Source organism: Rhagoletis pomonella, unplaced genomic scaffold (assembly GCF_013731165.1).
Source record: "Rhagoletis pomonella isolate Grant_MI unplaced genomic scaffold, Rhpom_1.0 Rhpom_scaffold_00661, whole genome shotgun sequence".
NCBI classification, from domain to species: Eukaryota; Metazoa; Arthropoda; class Insecta; order Diptera; family Tephritidae; genus Rhagoletis; species Rhagoletis pomonella.
In genome coordinates, this window is record NW_023459215.1 from 1 (window position 1) to 20,104 (window position 20,104).

The 20,104-nt window shown below is 37.2% G+C and overlaps 1 protein-coding gene across 2 annotated transcripts in view; it reads left to right on the forward strand.

Annotated features, from left to right (window-relative positions):
• The first annotated feature begins 6,466 nt into the window (after window positions 1-6,466).
• LOC118751371 (protein hairless-like) overlaps window positions 6,467-20,104 on the forward strand; it is a 43,172-nt gene continuing 29,534 nt past the window's right edge. Inside the window, exons 1-4 of one of the 2 annotated variants that reach the window (XM_036486185.1) lie at window positions 6,467-7,922; window positions 9,999-10,169; window positions 10,232-11,151; window positions 11,206-13,132. In XM_036486185.1, the coding sequence (XP_036342078.1) occupies window positions 7,058-7,922; window positions 9,999-10,169; window positions 10,232-11,151; window positions 11,206-13,132 (3,883 nt within the window). In that variant the 5' untranslated portion in view covers window positions 6,467-7,057. The remainder of the gene's footprint in view (window positions 7,923-9,998; window positions 10,170-10,231; window positions 11,152-11,205; window positions 13,133-20,104) is intronic. The other variant, XM_036486184.1, reaches the window with a different exon arrangement.

The window sequence follows — 20,104 nt, forward strand, 5'->3', positions numbered from 1 at the left end:
AGTCGTTTTTCGATAGTCGAATCGTATAGAAAGTCTCACGTCATGGCACGACAGTAGACAATGCCAATGTGGTCGAGTCGTACAATTTAGCCTAATTTACGACTTACGCAATGAGGCTGAATGACAAATGTATACATAAATGCTTAGAATGAATAGAGAGGTCGATTAAGCCATGTCTGTCTGTCCGTCCGTCTGTCCGTCCGTCCGTGTACACGATAACTCGAGCAAAAATTGAGATATCTCAACGAAATTTGGTGTGTAGGTTTCCATTAATCCAAGGTAGGTTGGTATTGAAAATGGGCGAAATCGGACTGTAGCCACGCCCACTTCCCATATAACGGTAATTTCCAGTAATACGAAAACTGCGATATTTTAGTAACTACTGAATATAATTCACTCAAAATTGATATTTACAATAATTTTCAGACGAAAAATAGGAATATTATAAATTTTTGGAAAATAGGCGTAGCCACGCCCACTTACGGTTACATGTGTATATCTTGGTAACCGCTGCACCAATTTCTTCCAAACTTGGCACAGTTGTTGGCCTTGGTACAGCATACCAAATCGACGAAAACTTTTAAAATCGGACAGTAACCACGCCCACATCCCATATAACGGTAATTTAGAGAAATACATGCTTGCAACAATTCTTTACTAAGAAATACGTTTATGGTTAAATTTTGGAAAATGGGCGTGGCACCGCCCACTTATGATCACATATATGTATTTCGGTAATCGTTCTACCAATTTGTACCAAACTCAGTATTTTTATTGTGCTTGCCACAGAAAAGCAAAACGTTGAAAATGATTGAAATCGGACTAAAATTACGGCCGCCTTTCATATAACGGTAAATTTCAGAAATGCTTGAAACTACGATATTTCGAAATTTAAGGACGGTAATTTACTCAAAACAATTGATACACCCCGGCTTAACATCTAGCGCGAGGTTTCGAAAAGGTGAAAAAACATATATTTAATACTTGCGCCGGGTATTTAATGTTCGGCTCCGCCCGAACTTACACTTTCTTACTTGTTTTAATCTGAATTTTTAATACTGAATCTATCGAGTGTTAAAATAAATAATAGAGGACTTCACTCTCTTCTTTTTTTTGGCGCTGTAACCGCCTAAGCGATTTTGGCCGAGTTCAGCAACGCACGCCAGTCGTTTCTCCTCTGTGCCAACTGACGCCAATTGGAAACGCCAGGTGAAGTCAAGTCCTTCTCCACCAAGAAGCAAGGCAAAGCCTCGGATGAGAAGACTTCATTACTACGTAAAAATTGTTATTTTATTGCTATTTTTTTAGATACGGTTATTCTATTCAGATAACAGAATGTCAGCACATTGTACATAATCCGGATACTCAGATTTTTATTCAAATATTCGAATAGCCGGATTATCCAGATAGAACTTCCAACCCTTATTCATACATGTGTAAGTTTGTACACAATGAATGTACATTACAGTGGCCCTTATTTTTGAAAATCGGATATTTGCGGGTGCTACCCCCTGAAATGGTTACCTTTATTGAAAAAGTAATTCCCTAGAAATTTGGGACCAATTAATCAAGTCTAACCCGTCCCACAAACGTGTCGAAGTTGAGATAACGACAGTATCACTTGCGTCAATGCCGCCTCTGGCTAGCCAACTTAACCATTAGCGGCCTTTGCACGGTCACTATTGTATAAAAACATAGCATGATGCAAGACAAAATTATTTCGGTTGGGCACCATCATTCAAAAATAAATGGAAAATAGGTTTACTTTGGCTGCGTTTCTTTATACATTCCGGATAATCCCATTTCACAGCCGGAATAAACAGAATGTTTTTGAAATATACGTTAACATATCATCAGGAACGTTCTAAAGAATAAGTAAACAAAAAAGTTTATTCCAAACGTTCAGAATGAATAAAGAAATTCAGCCTATGCTTCTTTAACATATTGGTATTTCCAATCTGGCTTAGCAATTAAATGTCCCCTTAATCTGTAAAAAAAAAATCCCACCGTTGGTTGTAGCGGTTTAAAGACATTAGTAAACATACGCGCTTGCGTGACGTTACAAAAAACAGAAGTGGATCTTGACTTCGATTACAACGAATGTACTTTTTATTTTGACATCAGCGCCACCAGCAGTTTCATTTGTTGCAAATCTATGTCTTATTACCCCTGTGGTGTAGTGGTTAGCAGTGCACGCTACCACTCCGCAGGGCCTGGGTTCAAGCCCTGGTCAAACCAACATCGCAAAAAAAATATAGAAAAAAGGTTTTTCCTTAACAGCGGCCGTCTCTCGGCAGGCAATGGCAAACCTCCGAGTGTATTTCTGTCATGAAAAACCGATTATAATATGTCTTATTACGTTTCAACTAAACATGCCAAATGTGAAACAAATCAGAGCATAAATACGGTTTTTTAAAATACATATCTCGACCCTGGCGCCACCTTGGGTTTTCTCCAAGTCTGTAGCTGATGGAAACTTTATGCTACGGATTCGTAATCAGCATAAAAAAGTCTATCAAAAATAGCTTTAACATTTGCCGTACCAAAATGTTTTTCCATTTTTGTTGGCCTCTGTTATTGATTATTTAAACTCGTTAGTGGCACGGGTTAATCTGGGTCAATTGGGTCAATATTATATGAGAAATATTTTCTCCTTATATGCAACTATTTCAGTGGCAGCACCTCAAAAACCTAAACAAATTTTGTGTATGGGATCAAGGGCCACTCTAATGTACGTTTATACATATAGCTACGGTGACCATCCGTTCTGTTTTTTGCAGGACCGTACTGTTTTTCAAAGGTCGGTCCTGCGTAGTTTTTCAAACCTGAAAATGTACTGATTTTTTTCAAATGTCCTGCATTTGTCCCGCATTTTATTCGTTATTTTAAAATTATCGGACAATGAATGGATTTTTTCAAAAAAGTGTTTTTTTTTGTACTTTTCGTAGCTTTTCTTCAATATCTCATGAAAAAAATCTCCAAATCAACGTAAGCAATGAAAATTATTAGTGCTACAGGCGACCATTTGCATTTTGTCGTCAAAGTCGAAAAAAGTGAGATTTTCAATCAAATACGCAGTTTCATTTGATTATTTTTTCATTATTTTAAAAATTCAATAAAGAAGATATATCATTACAGTAAACTTTGAGCCAAAGATAATGAGAATCGGATTAGAAATGTAGATGCCATGGAGCGCAATCTGCACAAATTATATATTTTTGTTAAGGGCACTTTCTAACTCGTCGTTTACGTCGATTCATGACGTCGATTTTTGACAAATAACTGCGAACAGTACCAAAAAAAAAAACAAAAAAAGAAGGGTATTGTTTTCGTTTTGAACGCCTCAAAATTTGCCATGAAATAATCTTTTAAAGATTTTCACTTTTCGTGTAAGCTATTGTTTTACTATACTTTTATAAATATTCATGTAAAAAAGATTAATATCGATGAAGAAAACGTGATTCATTCTTAAAGTTTAAAATGTAAGATATTTTCATACTACGAAAATATATATAGGCATATTTTTGAAAATTGTCCTTCATTTTGAATCCATATTTATGGTCACCGTACATATAGCGCTACTGTGCCGAAGTGCAATGGGTAATTAGCAATAGTTGCTCTGGCAGAATCAACAATAGACTCTGCTCCAACAATTGCAATAACTGCTGAAGCTATAGTGCCAGCAAGTGCTGAATATAGCAAACGGTAGCGATGACGCCAACAACATCAACAACTACAATTTCTACAAATAACATGAGCTTACTTCATACTTATGTACATACAAACATATACTAAGTCATAAAACAAAATGGCAGTTGCGGAGAGTTGAGTATTGAGTTTAACTCCCCTTCGTTATATGGTTGAATCGCCTTACCTTGCATTTCTGTTAGCCTTTTAAAACCTTACTGCTGCACCGCCGAACTGTCTGACGCACGTTGGTCATAGTTGCCTCGATCTGTCCGTGGAGGTTTTGCATTCAAATAGTCTGTCACTTAGTTAATCATCTATGCAGGCAATGCGTTAAGTTGGATCGGATGTGTCGCGAGCAGTTGGCTGATGTCGCGGAAAAAGAGGGGTCGGCAGCGGTTTTTGGGGATTGCCGCGTTAGAGCGCATAAGCCGCTCTCGGATGTGAATGAACTAGTGTGGCATTGCCGCATGAATTCTTGAGATCTCAACCGACTGGCGCTGGGGCACGGCGTTGAAAACATTTCGCTCAACACTACCAAATAATTAGAGCAATATTGGCATGTCGCGGGCCACATAAACAAGAGAAACGAAACAAGTTGCTGTCATACAGTGATGCCAGACATTCTCTGTTAAATATCCCACGGAAATGGGGAAAAAATCCCTCAATTACCCACATCTTGAAAATTTATCCCACAAAATTCCCAACGAATTTAAACATATACATGTTTCAGTAGTAAAGAAGTAAAATTCATATAAAATAATAATAATAGTTTGGCGCTTACACATATGTGCTTTTCCTCCAATTTGTGGCGGTCCCCTTGATGTTGTCACACAAAGGGGAGGGACCTACCGTTTTACGCCGACTCCGAATGGCGAGTGTATTTTTATGAGAAGCTGTTTTTCATGGCAGGAATACACTCGGAGGTTTGCCATTGCCTGCCGAGGGCCGACCTGTTAAGAAAAAACCCCTTTTTCTGCATTTTTTTCACTCATTCATTTTTTCACTTTTATTTTTTTGCTCACTCACTAAGGGCCTAAAAGAATTTTTTGGTGTCTTTAAAATTGAAGCACATTCATGTGCTATTTAACATTTCATCAGATAATTTGTTCCGCTTTTTACACGAAACACCAATTACGACTGAAAAGATTCTTTCTTACTCAGCGCTTGAATTGGTTAACGTAAGAAAATTTTCGAAATTATCCTTATACTTTTTAACAATTATATACCATTTCACTCCACATCACATCTTCAGAACGATTAATTACGTAAGAATGTCGAATATTCTTGAATTTTGATCAATTATGCAACAATAACTGCGTCAAAAGAAAATCCCTTATTTATATAAAATGTCCCTTTTTTCCCCTTTAATAATTTTTGATGAAAAATATCCCTCAAATAGGGAAATTACCCACAATCTGGCATCACTGCTGTCATACCGTGGTAGTGACGATACCCAATTTGCCACAGGGCGAAGACGAGTTCGAATGGCTCTGGTGCCGAAGTCGTTTGGGTGAACGCGAAACGACGTCGAAACGAAGGTGTTTTCCGAAACAAAATGCAACGTCGTTCCGACGTCGTTTTTTCTCATCAATGCGAGTTTTGTGTTACTTCAAACCTGTGTTCTATTATACTAAAATTTTATGGACTATAAAACTGCTTCCTGTGTTTCTTAAATGCAAATTAAAAAGATAAAATTTTGATGGAAGCTTGTTAAAATTTTTTATATATATGTACATATATATCGTCGATGTTTTTGCAAAACCGCCTAAATGCGATTGGGTAACCTTGAACTCCAGGCATAGAAATATATGCATACAAATCGTAAGCGCGCTTTTAAAACAACAGATTTGTAAAATAATAGCCAGAGAAAATACCGCCTTTCAAGTCAATGACTTCAAAGGAAAATCGTTTGTAAAATTTGAGTGACATAAGATAGGCGGTTTTGCAATTGGCCGATGGGCGGTTTTGAAAAACATCGACTATATGTACATATGTACATATGTATGTATATTGCACATTGAATGAATTTTGAACTACATGGTCCTTGTTAAAAAATAAACCCAATTTTTATAAAGATAACTAAAATGAAGTAGCAAAAAAAAATAAATTACAAAATTATAAGTTAGTAATGTATTAAGGTTAGTTTGTATTTTATAAATAACAGAATATTTCACTTATTTTTGTTTTTAAATAATTAATATTTAAGTGTGTACATTGAAAAAGTATTAAAAAAATCAATTGTATTAAATTAAACTATTTTACATCAAAAATTTGTTTTTAATTTTGTAGTATTGTCTGCACTTTTGAGCATCGTTTTGCAGTTCGCTGCTATATCGTTTATGCGGCCCGCCCGCGAGTCGTTTCTGCTTTACATCCGACGGCGAGTTCGCCGGCAAGTCGTTTGCGAACGTCGCCGGCGAACAAATTGTTCACCAAAACGAGTCGGAAGCGACGTCGTTGCGAAGTCGTTTGGGGAATTGGGTAGCATTTGTATTGCACTTGTAATTTTAAGAGAGGAGCCCACTTACACACGCAAGCGTTGTCAGTTGAGTTTATTGAGAGTTTAATCTCGATTCAACCAACATGACCAGAGTGTCAGTTCTGCGCAAATGTCAATTTAAAGTGGTATAAAAGAGCAATAGTTGGGTGCATAGTATGTACCATGTATGTGCATACTAAGTTAATTATTGAAGCAACAATTTCAAAGAGAAGAAACAGCGTGAGTATCTATGTATGGATTTGTATGAAATATTTGTGTGCGTGTTTGTGTGTGTATGTATTGGGGTGATATCTCAAATATATTTTTGTAGTTGTAAAGATTAATGAAACCACCAAATAAACTATTAATATATTGCAGAAACAAGAGTTCCAGTAGAGGAATCGCTTTATTCATCAGTAGGCGCGAAAATTAATCACTGAATCACTGGATAAAAGTATTTATTGTGGAGAAATGTGAATCAAATGAGCTAAATGTGCAAAAAAAAAAAAACAAAAACAAGCACTTGACGGGACAAAATCGCCTACACGAACAATAAATAATCATCTTGTAAGTAAACGCATACATATGTACATAGGTGCATACGGATGTATGCATGTTGGTGGAAGTGTTTCTACATACATACATATGTATATGATAAAGTCCTTTGCTTGGCTATTGTAAAAAAAAAAAAACTACTAGCCTTAGGCTAGGCGCCTGTGATGACAATTACAACGATTAAGGGCGAAAGGCATAACCTCAAGGAAACGCGAAAACACCAATAACGTTTCAGAGCTGTCGTTTATTTGTTAGATTATTCAGATATAGAGAAGAGGTAATTTCAAAAATGCACTTAATAAAGATGCTGCAACAAAGTACTTGAATTCAAAAATGACAGATGAGCGTGGTAACTCCAACAATAAAATTTGCTTTAGTAGTCACAGTGAAGAAACCGCTCTGAATGAAAATAATAATCTCAGAAACAACATACGAAATCATCAACAAATTCAATTTGATCCAATAAATAATGAGCACATCATTGAAGAAGCTGCCAAAATATGCAAAAATAGCGTGAACGGTAATAATGCAAAAGCGAGGGCGCCAAAAAATTCACCAACAACGACGGTACATGCAAGCTCACTTCCGTTAGAAACAAGTAACCAAAGCTTTCCCCACCTTCAGCTCCCACCTGCAGCTCCAGCTCATACGAGCTTATATACATTAGATCAGAAGGAAGCTATTGAAGATTTAGTGGCGGCGTCGCCGACAAATAGGTGTACTGCGAGAAATGGTGCTGTTAGTAACACAACAGCGACAAACCTTAAAGAACTCCCGCAGACAGAACCTCAGATTGTTTTTACCCCATCGCCAAATGCTCCACCGCTGGCATTCGTTTCAACATCGGCAATATCTTCAAACAAATCTGCATTGCAACAAGATACCGATAAAGAAATGGCCGCTACTGCTGCTTTGAGTTCTGGCTGCGCAACTCCCTTATCGTCTCACTTAGTGAGCGGTATTGTTGATAGTGATATTAAAGTCACTGAAAGTGGCGTCATCGATTATACAATGAATGCAACGTCTTCAGTGGAGTTGATTGACAGAAATGACGCGCATAACGAAGACTGCAAAACTGAAAAGGTTTGTGGTAAGATCAATGGCAGCAATAGCAGCAATGAAAAGGAACGGAATCATTCCTCTTTGAGCGGTGGAAATATTGGTGGCTGTATTGGTGGTCGTTTGCAGTTTTTCAAAAGTAAGTAAAAGCCAAGAAAATTTTTAATAATTCCTTCACTTCACAAACATTCTAAATGTAACAGAGTATAAACTAAAAGTTGTTAGTGTATCTTGCTTATTGTTATTGTGGTGTATTAATATCTATTTCAAGTGTTATTGAGCTTTATACCACGATTTATCTTTTTAGGAAAATTCAAAAAGAGCCACAAAGTTGTTACAGTTTACATCCCCGTCATATACAGTAACTCAAACAAATGACCACGTGTTGATTTTTTTTAAATATTCGTAATGTTTTTCGAGCTAATTTTTGTTCTTATTTTTCTATAAAAATACCGTCCAAGCCTTAACCAAAACCATATAAATCACAGTTTTAAACTTTGTATAAAATTTAAGAAAATTAAACAAATTTTTATCAAAATGGCCACTTTTTAGAACCTTTTTGGGTATACAGTTTTATAGCCCATACAATTTTAGTCTAATGAAGTGCAAGTTTTAAACAGCTAAAAAATCCGGTTAATTTTTGGGATTTTTTTTGTGACGAATTTTTTGCATTTTTTTCCATAAAAGCATGAATTTCTAATGAAATAAAACGTGGAAAACCGTTAGCAAGAAAATTTTAAAAACTCAACGCCAATTTTAGTAAATTGCATTTGTTATAAAAAACCCCGAAAAAGTAATATAAAAAAATTCTCAAAAATCAACGCTATTTTTTAGCCCGTTGAAACTTGCACTTCAGTAGGCTAACATTTTTGGGATATAATACCCAAAAATGTTTTCAAAATTCAGATTAAAAAGTTGAAAATTTATTGAATTTTCCTTAATTTTGTATAAAGCTTGAAACGATGATTTATATGGTTTTTGTGAAAAATTGGACGGTATTTTTATAGAAAAATAACCAAAAAACATTACGAATATTTAAGAGAAATCAACCTTCAGCCTTCAGGGCTTTTCGGAAGATGACAATAATTCTGGAGATTTGTATAGTTATATGTGAATATCGCTCATTTATCAGAAGGCTGTCACATCTCAAAAACTGCTATTTTTCAGAAGACGGGTTTGTGGCAGATACTTTGACGTTTAAAATTTGCTTACACACTATTTATTTGCACTATTTATTGCATTTGAAAAAATGTCCTTATTTATCGCTCAAAGGCGATATTATTTAATTGCGAAGAGAAATTGGAATTGCGAAAGAATGTAATTAAAATATGTCAAAAGCAATCTGATTGGTATTTGATAAAAAAGGCTTCCGGGTTGTTAAATGAAGTCGATGGACGTATTGATCGAAAGAAAGGTTGCTGTTAATAAGAGGGGTGAAAGGACCGCGAAAAAGCAAGAAAAAAAGCCACACTAACAAATGAAATTTTAATTGCAATGCGCAATTAAAAGTTTAATTGCAATTAATTTAATTGCAACTACTTTTTCAATCAATTGATTTCTTTAGTAACTTTCTCTTACTTCTCCATATATTCAAAATGTTATCGAACAAAACACTAAGCTCAAGATCCATGAAGCAAAAACTTAAAACTTTAATTTCAAAAATGAAATGAAAAAAAAAATGGAAGTATGAAATGTGGATACATTAATGAGCCTAGCTTATACCATGTTCTGGCCGACATCGAAAACATGTTTTCGTTGCTAAAACTGGTTTTCGACTTAAAACTTGAGTTTTCGTTCATGTAAAATCTGTCAAACAAAAACCAGTTTTCGCTGAAAACTACTTGAAAACTCACGTTCCACTCATTCCAATAGGTGACGTCACTAGTTTTTTCGATTATTTATCGAAGTGGAAGTCATATTTTATCATCTTTAATATGCCATTTCAGATTTATTGTTAATTGGCTGGCAAAAGTAAAATAAGAATGAAAGTAAGAGGTTGCTAATGAAAAGAAAATGAGGGAAAAGCATTTTGGTTTTGTTTTTTGTGTAGCAAAACTGTAATCAGAGGATGTAAGAAATGTCAACGAAAACACTAACAGCCGGTGTGAACAGCCTTCAGCCCACAATCCCAAAACTCGTTTTCAAAGTGTTTTCGTTGGCGGTCAGAACATAGTATTAGGAAAATATTGTTCTAATTTTTTGCTTTCGCTTATAGATGGAAAAGTAATATTGGAGTTGGCGCGTTCAAAGGAAGGTGAAAAAAGTCGTTGGATTTCGGTTCCACGCAAGTTGTTTCGGGCACCATCAGCAAGTTCATCGACAGTAACACCCACATTGGCAAGCTCAATAGCATACTCTAAGAATGAAAGCTCAACTTCGTTAAGCTGTAAGTGCAAATCGGTTAAATAAAAAAAAAAAAAAATCAATGTTTTTTGCTCAATATTTCAGTTTCTGACGACAATAGTTCAATTCAGTCATCACCATGGCAACGAGATCATTGTTGGAAGCAATTAACTCCTCGAAATGGCATATCAAAAGCCATGTCTCTGTACTATTTTCGGCCTAAGTATGCTGTTTTAAGCAGACAAGCGCTAACTATCGCCCGGAGAAAATGTCGACGGCCATACGACACGATTTTCTGCGCTGGTGATTTCTTTCTCGTCATAAGCCAGAAAAAATCAAACAACCAGCCATGCTGTACAGACGATGAAACTTCACAAACTTTACAATCGACCAGCCAGTGTACTACAGAAACAACAAATATGGAAGTCAAAAAAGAAATTGTTTGTGAAAGTAAAACAGGGAATGGCGAAACCGAAACTGGATTAATAAATGATGAAGATGGCTGCTCAACCTCATCTACAGCGACATTAACAGGGGATGATTGTACCGAAGGCCAGATGGAGGCTAAGACCCCTACGCCTTCATCAACCTCAAAACCGCACCTCTCATCTGAGGACGAACAATCATTGGTAAAAGACGAATCAACAGACACCAAAACTAGTTGCTCAAAAGAAGTTGCTAAGTTAGACAATTCAGAAAAAATGAATACTAGTGAAGATGAGGACTCGATATCTATGATAATTAAACGAGAGGACTTAGAGTCAGAAGTGACCCATAATGGTAGCGACGTGACGGACCTGTCCCAAACAGTTGAAGTAGATGATGTTGATAAAAATATTTACACAAACTGTCGTCGTTCAGATGAGAAAAAGCCTAAGATTCCTAAATTTCGTCTAAAGTTGAATGCAATTGTACAAAAATTGATCGACAGGGTGCCCGAACGTCTAGCTCAACTGTCTAAGACCCCACAATCGATTGCAGTTGCAAGCAGTTTTGGCGGTGCCAAGAATTCAGTTTCCCATAAGGTAAGTGAGTAGTCAGATTTTAAAATCGTATTATACTTCCCGTTGTTGATTTAGGCCTCACCACCTAACACATCAGCAGCAACACGACTAGTAGAGTACCCACATCAGCACGTATCACCGCGGAAGCGAATCCTGCGCGAATTTGAAAAAGTCTCCTTAGAAGACAATGCTAATGTGGCAGGAGGGAAGCGAAGTCGGGCGAAAAGTAGTGTGTCTTCTTCATTAGTGTCTTCGTACCGTACTATAAAATCGCCCTGTAATCGCAATAATTGCAACACTAGCTGCTCATCCGTTATAAATACACGCAGTTCCAATGATAATGGTGGTATTCGCCCCTCAGCTACTGTATATTCCAAATCTGAAACAACTCAGACAATAACGAGAGCCGCGCCTACCAGATTGTATAGCTCATATAGCATACATTCCTTATTGGGAGGCAGTGGTGGTAGTAGTTCATCAGTATCAGCTAAAGGGACGTCAACCACGAATAGCAACAAAAGAATGAACGACTCAGCTATCATTAGCAGCATAGGTTATCATCCACAGCATAAACATCTTTCACCGCAACAGCAGTATGGCGATCCATCATATTTGCGTTCAATGCTCGCCTCACCGCAGTCGCCAGAACAATGCAATCTCAGTGGGGGCGGGAAATCTCCCTCCACTTCGGGTACAAAACAACGTTCACCGCCGTATACCTCACCTCTACGTGATGCGTATGGCGCTAGCGATATTGGAGCATTGGTTAATAAATCTCGCCAGGCCTCTGAACATGATGGTGCCCTGGATTATGCATCTACCGCACATTCAGTCGGTCACTCAAATCTACATTCACAAAATCAGGGCTTCTACATGCCGTACATGTCATTAGCAAAATATGTACCTTCGGCGAGCTGTTCCGCCAACACAAAAAATGCATCCATATCGACAGCCAGCAGTCCTGGCAATCCACGTTCACCGCGTCACTCAACAGCTTTCAGTAGAGCATCTTCGCCAGCATTAAATTCTACGAACATTCCAATTAACCATCATTCAACATCAAGTTCAATTGGCAACAGTCGAGAAAACTCACCGACACCATCGCGGATAGGGGCTGAATTATCACGCGATGCTACGCCAAGAACTGTACCAAAAAAGACTGTATCTATACGTAGGCAATTTGCTTCACCCACAACCGCTGCGGCAAGTAGTGGCAGTCCTTCGCCAGGGGAGCGTCATTCTGATGATGTATATTCAACACAGGACCGAAGAACTCCTGTCTCGGGTGGGAGTGCTTGCGGCGGCGGATCCCATCAATTACAACGTGGATCGCCAAGTGGCAATATAGTTCCTTCAGCACTTCATCACTACTACATGTATCCACCGGCGGCCCCGAATGGCACGTCTACTCCATCTCCTCATAGTTCTGCTGTTTCACCGAACACAGTCATACCAGTTGGTCATGGCGGAACAACTAATGCTGCTGCTGCTGCAGCAGCAGCGGCGGCAGCCGCAGCCGCGTCGTACATTCCATCAGTAATGTCCCCCGCCTATATGAATCCATATTTCGCGTTGGCTGCACTGCGGCATTCTCCGCAAATGTGGTCAAATTACAGTAGCGCGTCGCTGCCTTTGCATCTCTCTTCAGCTGGGACATCACCCTCTGCTCGACTCTCACCACCAGTGTTTCCAACTTTTGCATACAATGGTGTCAATGCGGCCATGGTGGCAGTAATGCAGCAGCAACATCAGCAACAACAAATATTGGCTACTTCAGCGCTTTTGCAAGGACATAGTCTGAGCTGTGCATCATCCCTCCCCAACCATCATCACACAATAAACGCATGTAGTGAAGAACAGCAATCACCGGCAATAATGACTGAGCGAGCGACTGACTTAACTGCAAGTAACGCAAGAAGTCTAGATTTGGGTCCAGAAGAGGGACCTGTAGCTGTAGTATCCTCTAACTATCGCAATAGCAGCAAGGAAGAACATAGTTCAGGTATGTAAAGAGTTTCTTCTTGTCTTCTTCTGTAACCCCGGAAGCGATTCTGGCAGAGTCCAACAAAGCACGCCAGTCGTTTCTTGTCTGTACCAACTGACGCCAATAGGAAATGCCAATTGAAATCAAACACGAGGTTTTGCTCTGCAACATCGCGATCCGCGTTGTACATTTTCAGGGCTGGAGCGTTTCTGTCCATCCGTACGACATTGGCGAGGGAGAGACCCACACCGTCGTCCACGCGCAAAGGCCAGTAAATCTTCCGCAGTATATTTTTCCTGAACAGTATAAAATTAATTTACAAATTGCAAACGTTGCCTGAATTCTGAAATTTAACGAAAACGTTGTTTCGTAGCATTTATTAGATGAAAAAATATTTTCTTTTCCTCAACGTTGCTTGATAACTGTTATTATGCAACGGTTATTTTTTACATTGTCTGATAAACGTTGTTAGATAAGAATATCGACGAAAACGCAGGTGGAGAAGATGGTAAAGATGATGAAAATAAGAGAGGAGTGAAATAACTGTTATCAAATAACGTAAAAATAAACGTTGTGAAATAACTTTTATCAAGCTATGTACGTAAAACATAAACGTTGGGAAATAACTCTTATTGGCGACGGAAAACATGTTTCTCCTACATAACAGTTATCAGCCAACGTAAAAAGTAATCGTTGGGTTATAACTCTTATTGGTGAAATAAAAAATATTTCTCATCTAATAACTGTTCTGTAGCAATGATTTTCCGATAAAACTTATAACTGTTATGTCCCTGCTTTAAAAGTGTTTTCAATTCCGTGAGTCAATTAGTATGATTTTTTTACGACGAGAGAGGACTTTGCTTCTCAAATGCCTCCTGAGTTTAAATAGTACTTGTTGGCAAGAGTGTTTCTCTGTTGGAACAAGACTGACATTATTATTGGTGTTAATGCCGGTTCCTAAAGAAACGAAGTCCTCTATTTTTTCAAATTGAAACTGTCAACAGTGACGTGGGGGCCAAGACGCTTATGCTCTGACTGTTTGTCCGATGACAGAAGATACTTGGTTTTGTCCTCCTTCACCACCAGACCCACGCGCCAGTAACAGTCTTCTCCAACTTTAGATTAATGAAATCACAGGGAAGGGAGTCGCCCTGTTTGAAATCTCGTTTGGTATCAAACGGCTCGAAGAGATCCTTCCCAATTTTGACGGAGGTTTTGGTATTGCTCACCTTCATTTTGCACGGTCGTATTATTTTCGCGGCCATACCAATTTCGGATATCGCGACATAAAGGCAACTTCTTTTCGCACTGTCGAAAGGTGCTTCGAAATCGACAAATAGATGGTGTGTGTAGGATCCTATTTTCTAATATTCGGTCTTCCAATATTTGGTGTACGGCAAATATCAGGCCTACTATGGTGGATTTGCCAGGTCTAAAGCCAGATTTATAGGCCCATCAGTTTGTTGACGGGCCTATAAGACCTTGTAACCTATGCTTAGAAGGCTGATCCCCGCGATAGGTGGCTCATATGGCTTCGTCGCCTTTCTTGTGGTTTGGACAGAGCACACTAAAATTCCAGTCGTACGGCATGCGTTCATCTGATCATATTCTGCCATTCTTTTTTAAGTCGGACGGATTTCGTAAAAAAAATTATTTTATGTCTCCGATTCGCTTCAAATTTTTGTGGTTTCTATACATGAAATAAGCTAACACGTGTTCGAGGTATTTTCCTCTTCTTTTTCTTCGGAGATATGATCAGTCAAAGTTTGCATTTTTTCGTGATTCTGACTAATCATGTACTTCTTCAAATCGTTATATCTTGGGTTCTGCTCATCGTAGACTTCATCTTAACGTCATTTCGAAGCTAAGAACGGGCTTAGCATTTCTATATATAAGATGGTCAAGCTAAAGCTAACTTAGCTATTAACAGTTGAACTTTTTGAAGTTGATTTGCATAGTGAAGACTAGTAAATTAGGGATTTAAAATTATACCATCGGAATCCCTGTTTAATTCTCTATAAAAAACGTGGTTCAAAAAAATAGGGTCTTTCAAGAACTATTTTTAAAATATTTTTCTTTATGACGAGATGGTTTATTTTGTGAGAATCAACAATTTTGGTAATTTTTTTTCGAAAACTTATGTTAAGATATATTTGGTAAGGTGTTAAACATCGGGTTTTAGCAAAAAGTAAAATTTATTGCGAATTCTGATAAAATACCTATCCAGATATAATATTTGTATGGCAAGATTTTTCTTTAAGGCGACAAACTCCTAGCAATGAGCGTGGCAATTGCAGGACTAAAATTAGCAAAACACAGATTTTATAGCGGATTTCGGCAGAATATCGCTACGTTAACAATATTTGTTCCAAAACTTTGAAGGAGTACATAATTAGTCAGAGTCACGAAAAAATGCAAACTCTGACAGATCATATCTCCAAAGAAAAAAGCGAAAAAACAGTTCCTCGAATATGTGTTAGCTTATACTAGGTTTACATATAGGTACATTGTCCTGATTTTCCAGCTTAACTCCCTAATCTGTAATTAAAAAAAGAGATTGGCCATACAAAATTCGTCCTCTTTAATCTGTAATTATGAAATAATCTCAGATTAAACCGATATCTTTTCCGTGTCCTAGTTTCATCGATTATTTTTGCGAAGAATAGGAAAAATGCCAAATGAAAAAGTAAACAAAAATGGACGCTAGCTAGGAAGAGAGGTTTGTAAAGGTATTTTTAAACAAATATAAAGTTAAATATATGTATATGTATCAGACAGCACAGAACACCGCACTCAGGACAGCGACCGGATGCCTCCTGATGTCACCCGAACACCACCTCCATGACGAGGCGAAAATGCTCCCAATTAGGGAGCATAACATAATGCTCTGCAAGCATGCCGAAATTGCCAAAATTACAACAACCACCCCCTAAGTGACAACACCTTATTTTATTTCACCATGGTTTCACCCATGATTCAATAATGAAAGGTTTTGTGAGTAGCTTTTTTCTAAAATTTGACACTCCCACCCACAGGGATGGTTTTTGGAAGCAGGAGAAAAAGGGGAAGAATTCCATCACACTTTCTAAAATGGTAGCTAAATTCCACAAAAAGATGGGGATAATAGTGATTTAATTATTAATATAAACAAGCTTATTTACCCCTGATTGTTATTAAAAGTAAATATTTATATGTATATACCAAAGTTGCGTACGTCCGACGGCGCATAACTTGAGAATGGATGGTCCACTTTGAGCTATTTTTTTGGTGTGTTTGTTTGCCTTGTAAATTTTTGATGGAATTTGGATAAAAAACAACGACAAATAAAAACACTTGGGAACTTACGTTTCTTTCGTGGTTTCGGCTCGATTGCTTCGAATATGGTAATTCGAACTCTTTAATGTTGCACTTGTTTTTATGCCGCCGTCAGAATATTAAACACTGGCACAGGAAGAATAAAAAGGACACGCACCTACTGAACGACTGACACAGGCAACGTGATCTACATCGTCATTCACAAATGCAAGGAGTATTATTATTTAATAAGCCTTGATCAAATGAGAAGTGCCGTAAGTTTGAAATTACATCGCTCCATTGACTAAATAAACCGAGCTGTCGTGTGTTACGATTGGTCCCATGGAAGTGATTTGCCAATATTATACTGCGTCAAAGTCTCATTCGGGGTGTAGGTCAGTACCTAAATACCTTTGACTCATTTACCAGAACCATTGCGCGCTTTACTTTACAGCAACTGACAGAATCAAAAGGTATCCACGAATGTCGACAAACACAACTACATATTCGGCATTTAAGGAAATTTCCACCCCTATAGTGAATGTCGACTGGCAGTAGATACTGTGACTGCGACTGTGAATACTTTTTAATCGCTCATCCTTCTATTGCTGTTTTTTAGTCGTTGGAGTTTGCGTTTATAAAATTTACATAAGAAAGTGGTACTATAATAGATAAAAAGTAAGTCAATTGAACTGGAAGTTGTAAAAAATTGTCAAATATAAATATGTATGTATGTGTCTGAATTACAGATCAAAAATTATAATCAACAAAAGGCAACTTGCGCGGTTGGTCGTGCTGATGCAGGAGAGGGAGGACATAGGCAAAGGAGTTTCCGGAAAGAGTAGGGGGGGGAAGCTCTGCTTCTATTGGGAAAGATACATATACAATATTTCTTGTGCATATAACTCCGGCTACGCCATCCACAGTCTTTTTGCGAAGAACCAACATCAAAAGTTTACAAAAAACTGCACAATTTATTCATTGACTACATATGAGCTTCCCTGAAATACACTTGTCCTTTTCTGAAATACATTTGAGCTATTCTGCAATACATTTCGGTTTTGCTGAAATACATTTTTGCTTTTCTGAAATTCATTTTGCCTTTTCCGAAATACAGTTGTGTTTTTCTGAAATACTGTTCGAAAAGGTGTAGTATTGTATGAAAGTTCCAATTTAATTCCGGGTATTTCCGCTGTTTTTTCGGCATTCTTAAAAAAATGTCTAGCAGTGTTTCCGTCATTTGTATTTTTCTGATATTTGCCTTGGCATATCTATTAATGAACCCATTTCCGATTTGAATTTATTTTGTACAAAATTTTTCTCTGATTAACCTTATTTTTATTTTCTGATCCTCTAACTTGCCACATTTGAATTTCCAGTCTATATGCTATATGCAAGAAACAATCCATAAACCGTATCCATGAGTGTAGCGGTGACAAACCAAACTCTAAAAATTCAGCTTCGACATTTTTTTTTTTTTAATAAAATAGGAAAATCGTTCATTTCTGAAGGTTTAGCTGCATACAAATAGCATACTTGGCTTGAATTTAAATTGTAAAGAGCTGTACAAACCTTTACAAGTTTTGGCTTTTCATAAATGAAGCGTTTCACATCACTTACAAGTACGTTCACTTTTGTTGGTCGAAGCTGTTTTATTTTCTGCTTTACACATTGCACCAATTTTTTTTTTTATTAATTCGGTAGTTTCCTTAGCGAATATAAATTTTATTGGTCGGCAATGGCGGGTGCCGGATTTTTGTACATTATCAACTTTTGTCCTTTTGTATTATTTATATACATCTGAATAGGAAAAAGAGAAATACTAAATAAATTTTCATCGCTACTACATTCCTCAGATCAGTTTTGCTTATAAATGCTTTGATTTGCACCATCACATCCCAATTTAAATAAAATTTGCATTTCATCACAAGAAGCTTTCGGTAAGTTATCTAAGTATCGTGTGATCTATCAAAGACTGCAAATCTATTTGAGCACACGATTCTGTTAATGTTATATTTTCAAGGTAGCATAATTGTTTTGAGGCAAATACTCGATCATATGAGGAATATAAGTTCGAATTTACATGTTTGGTATATTGCTTTAGTAAATAAACGATATTTATTTGTAGATAAATCTAGTTCTAAAATCATCGACAATGCTTCGTTGGGCGATAGACGCTCGGTCTTTTGCTATCCGATCTTAACTTTTTAATAGCAATGCAACTTTCTAGCGCGGCTAAAGCAAGTTCTTCTACTATTTCCGCTGAGGTTCTCTTGCCGGACGAACGGCTTTGCATTTCTGCTACTAATAATATTTGGTCGCTATCAACAGTTTCTGTGAGTTCGTTGGCTTTTCTTACATTACTTCTTTGGCCGCAATCATCTATATATTAATACGCTAACATAAATTTTGTCCGCCTTCGTTTAGCGATTCTGCCGAGCCGATTTCAAAACCAAGAACACCATTGGATAGGCATTTTTCCGTAGATGACCGGAGTTTTTATGATTTCAAAATTGGTTGGCGGCCAAAACCGTCGTTTAAACATTCCCGCATTTGTGCATAGATGTTGCTGCAACATGTTCAATTTGACATGTTTCTCATGTTGTTTCACTTCGCATCTGAAATTAACAGCCTTATTCTGTATCACGAACGATAGGCAACACGAACGATTCGTCTGCAGAGGAATGCTTCAAAAATTATTCCGGCGGCACCATTCTTGCCGGTTTAAACGCAACCGGGACCATTTCAACGTAATATATGAAAAGCAAAACGAAGACGACCGATATAGAAATAAAATCATAATCAGAGATGTCGTCCGCAGACGAATCGTTCGTGATGCAGAATAAGGCTGTAAGCTTTGAAATAAAGATAAAGATAAAACCTCATATAACATGACATCACATGATTTGACATCAAATGACATCGCATTACATGGAAAAATATTTGTTTCTCTATCGATTAACATGGTGACAGAAAGCAAAAAAGAAAACCTTTCAAAATTAAATTGTAAAAAACCAATAACTAGCTATGGCTCTGTTATTTCAGGCCCCTTAAAAAGCCCGCGCCCGGGGAGGATTCCCCCATTCTTACCCTATCGACAGGTCTGGGTAGGGATGAAGATAGAAAAAAGATAAAATATAACCTTGAGCTTATAAAATTATATTAACTACCCTGCCCTTTTATTCACAATTTCTAAATAAGTAACGTAAGTTCCACTTCTTCAATGTGGCCTAGGTGCACTTATTTTTTCGATAGGAATTGAAATAAATTCTGCTATAAAAAATTTAGTTATCGAAAATTATCAAGTTACCGAAATTTATCGAGTCATCGAAGTTTATAGTTATCGAAATTTATCGAGTTACCCATATTTATTGAGTTATAACAACGTGTAAAATTATTGAAATTGACCAATGTTACTTGAGTTGTCAAAATTTATAGACAGAAAATTAGTTGCCGAAATTTGCGGATAGATATCGAGCTATAAAAATGTATGGGTTAGCGAAATTTGTCAAGTTAATGAAATTTATCAAGTTATCGATATTTATTGTTGTGTTTAGGGATTTTAGTGTTCTTGAAGTTCATAGAATTATCGATATGTATCAAATTATCGAAATTTATCGACAAACTGGATTGTATTGTTTATATTCCAAGTCCTGCCAACGACCTTCAAAGATATAAAAAAATTTAAGTTAAGAT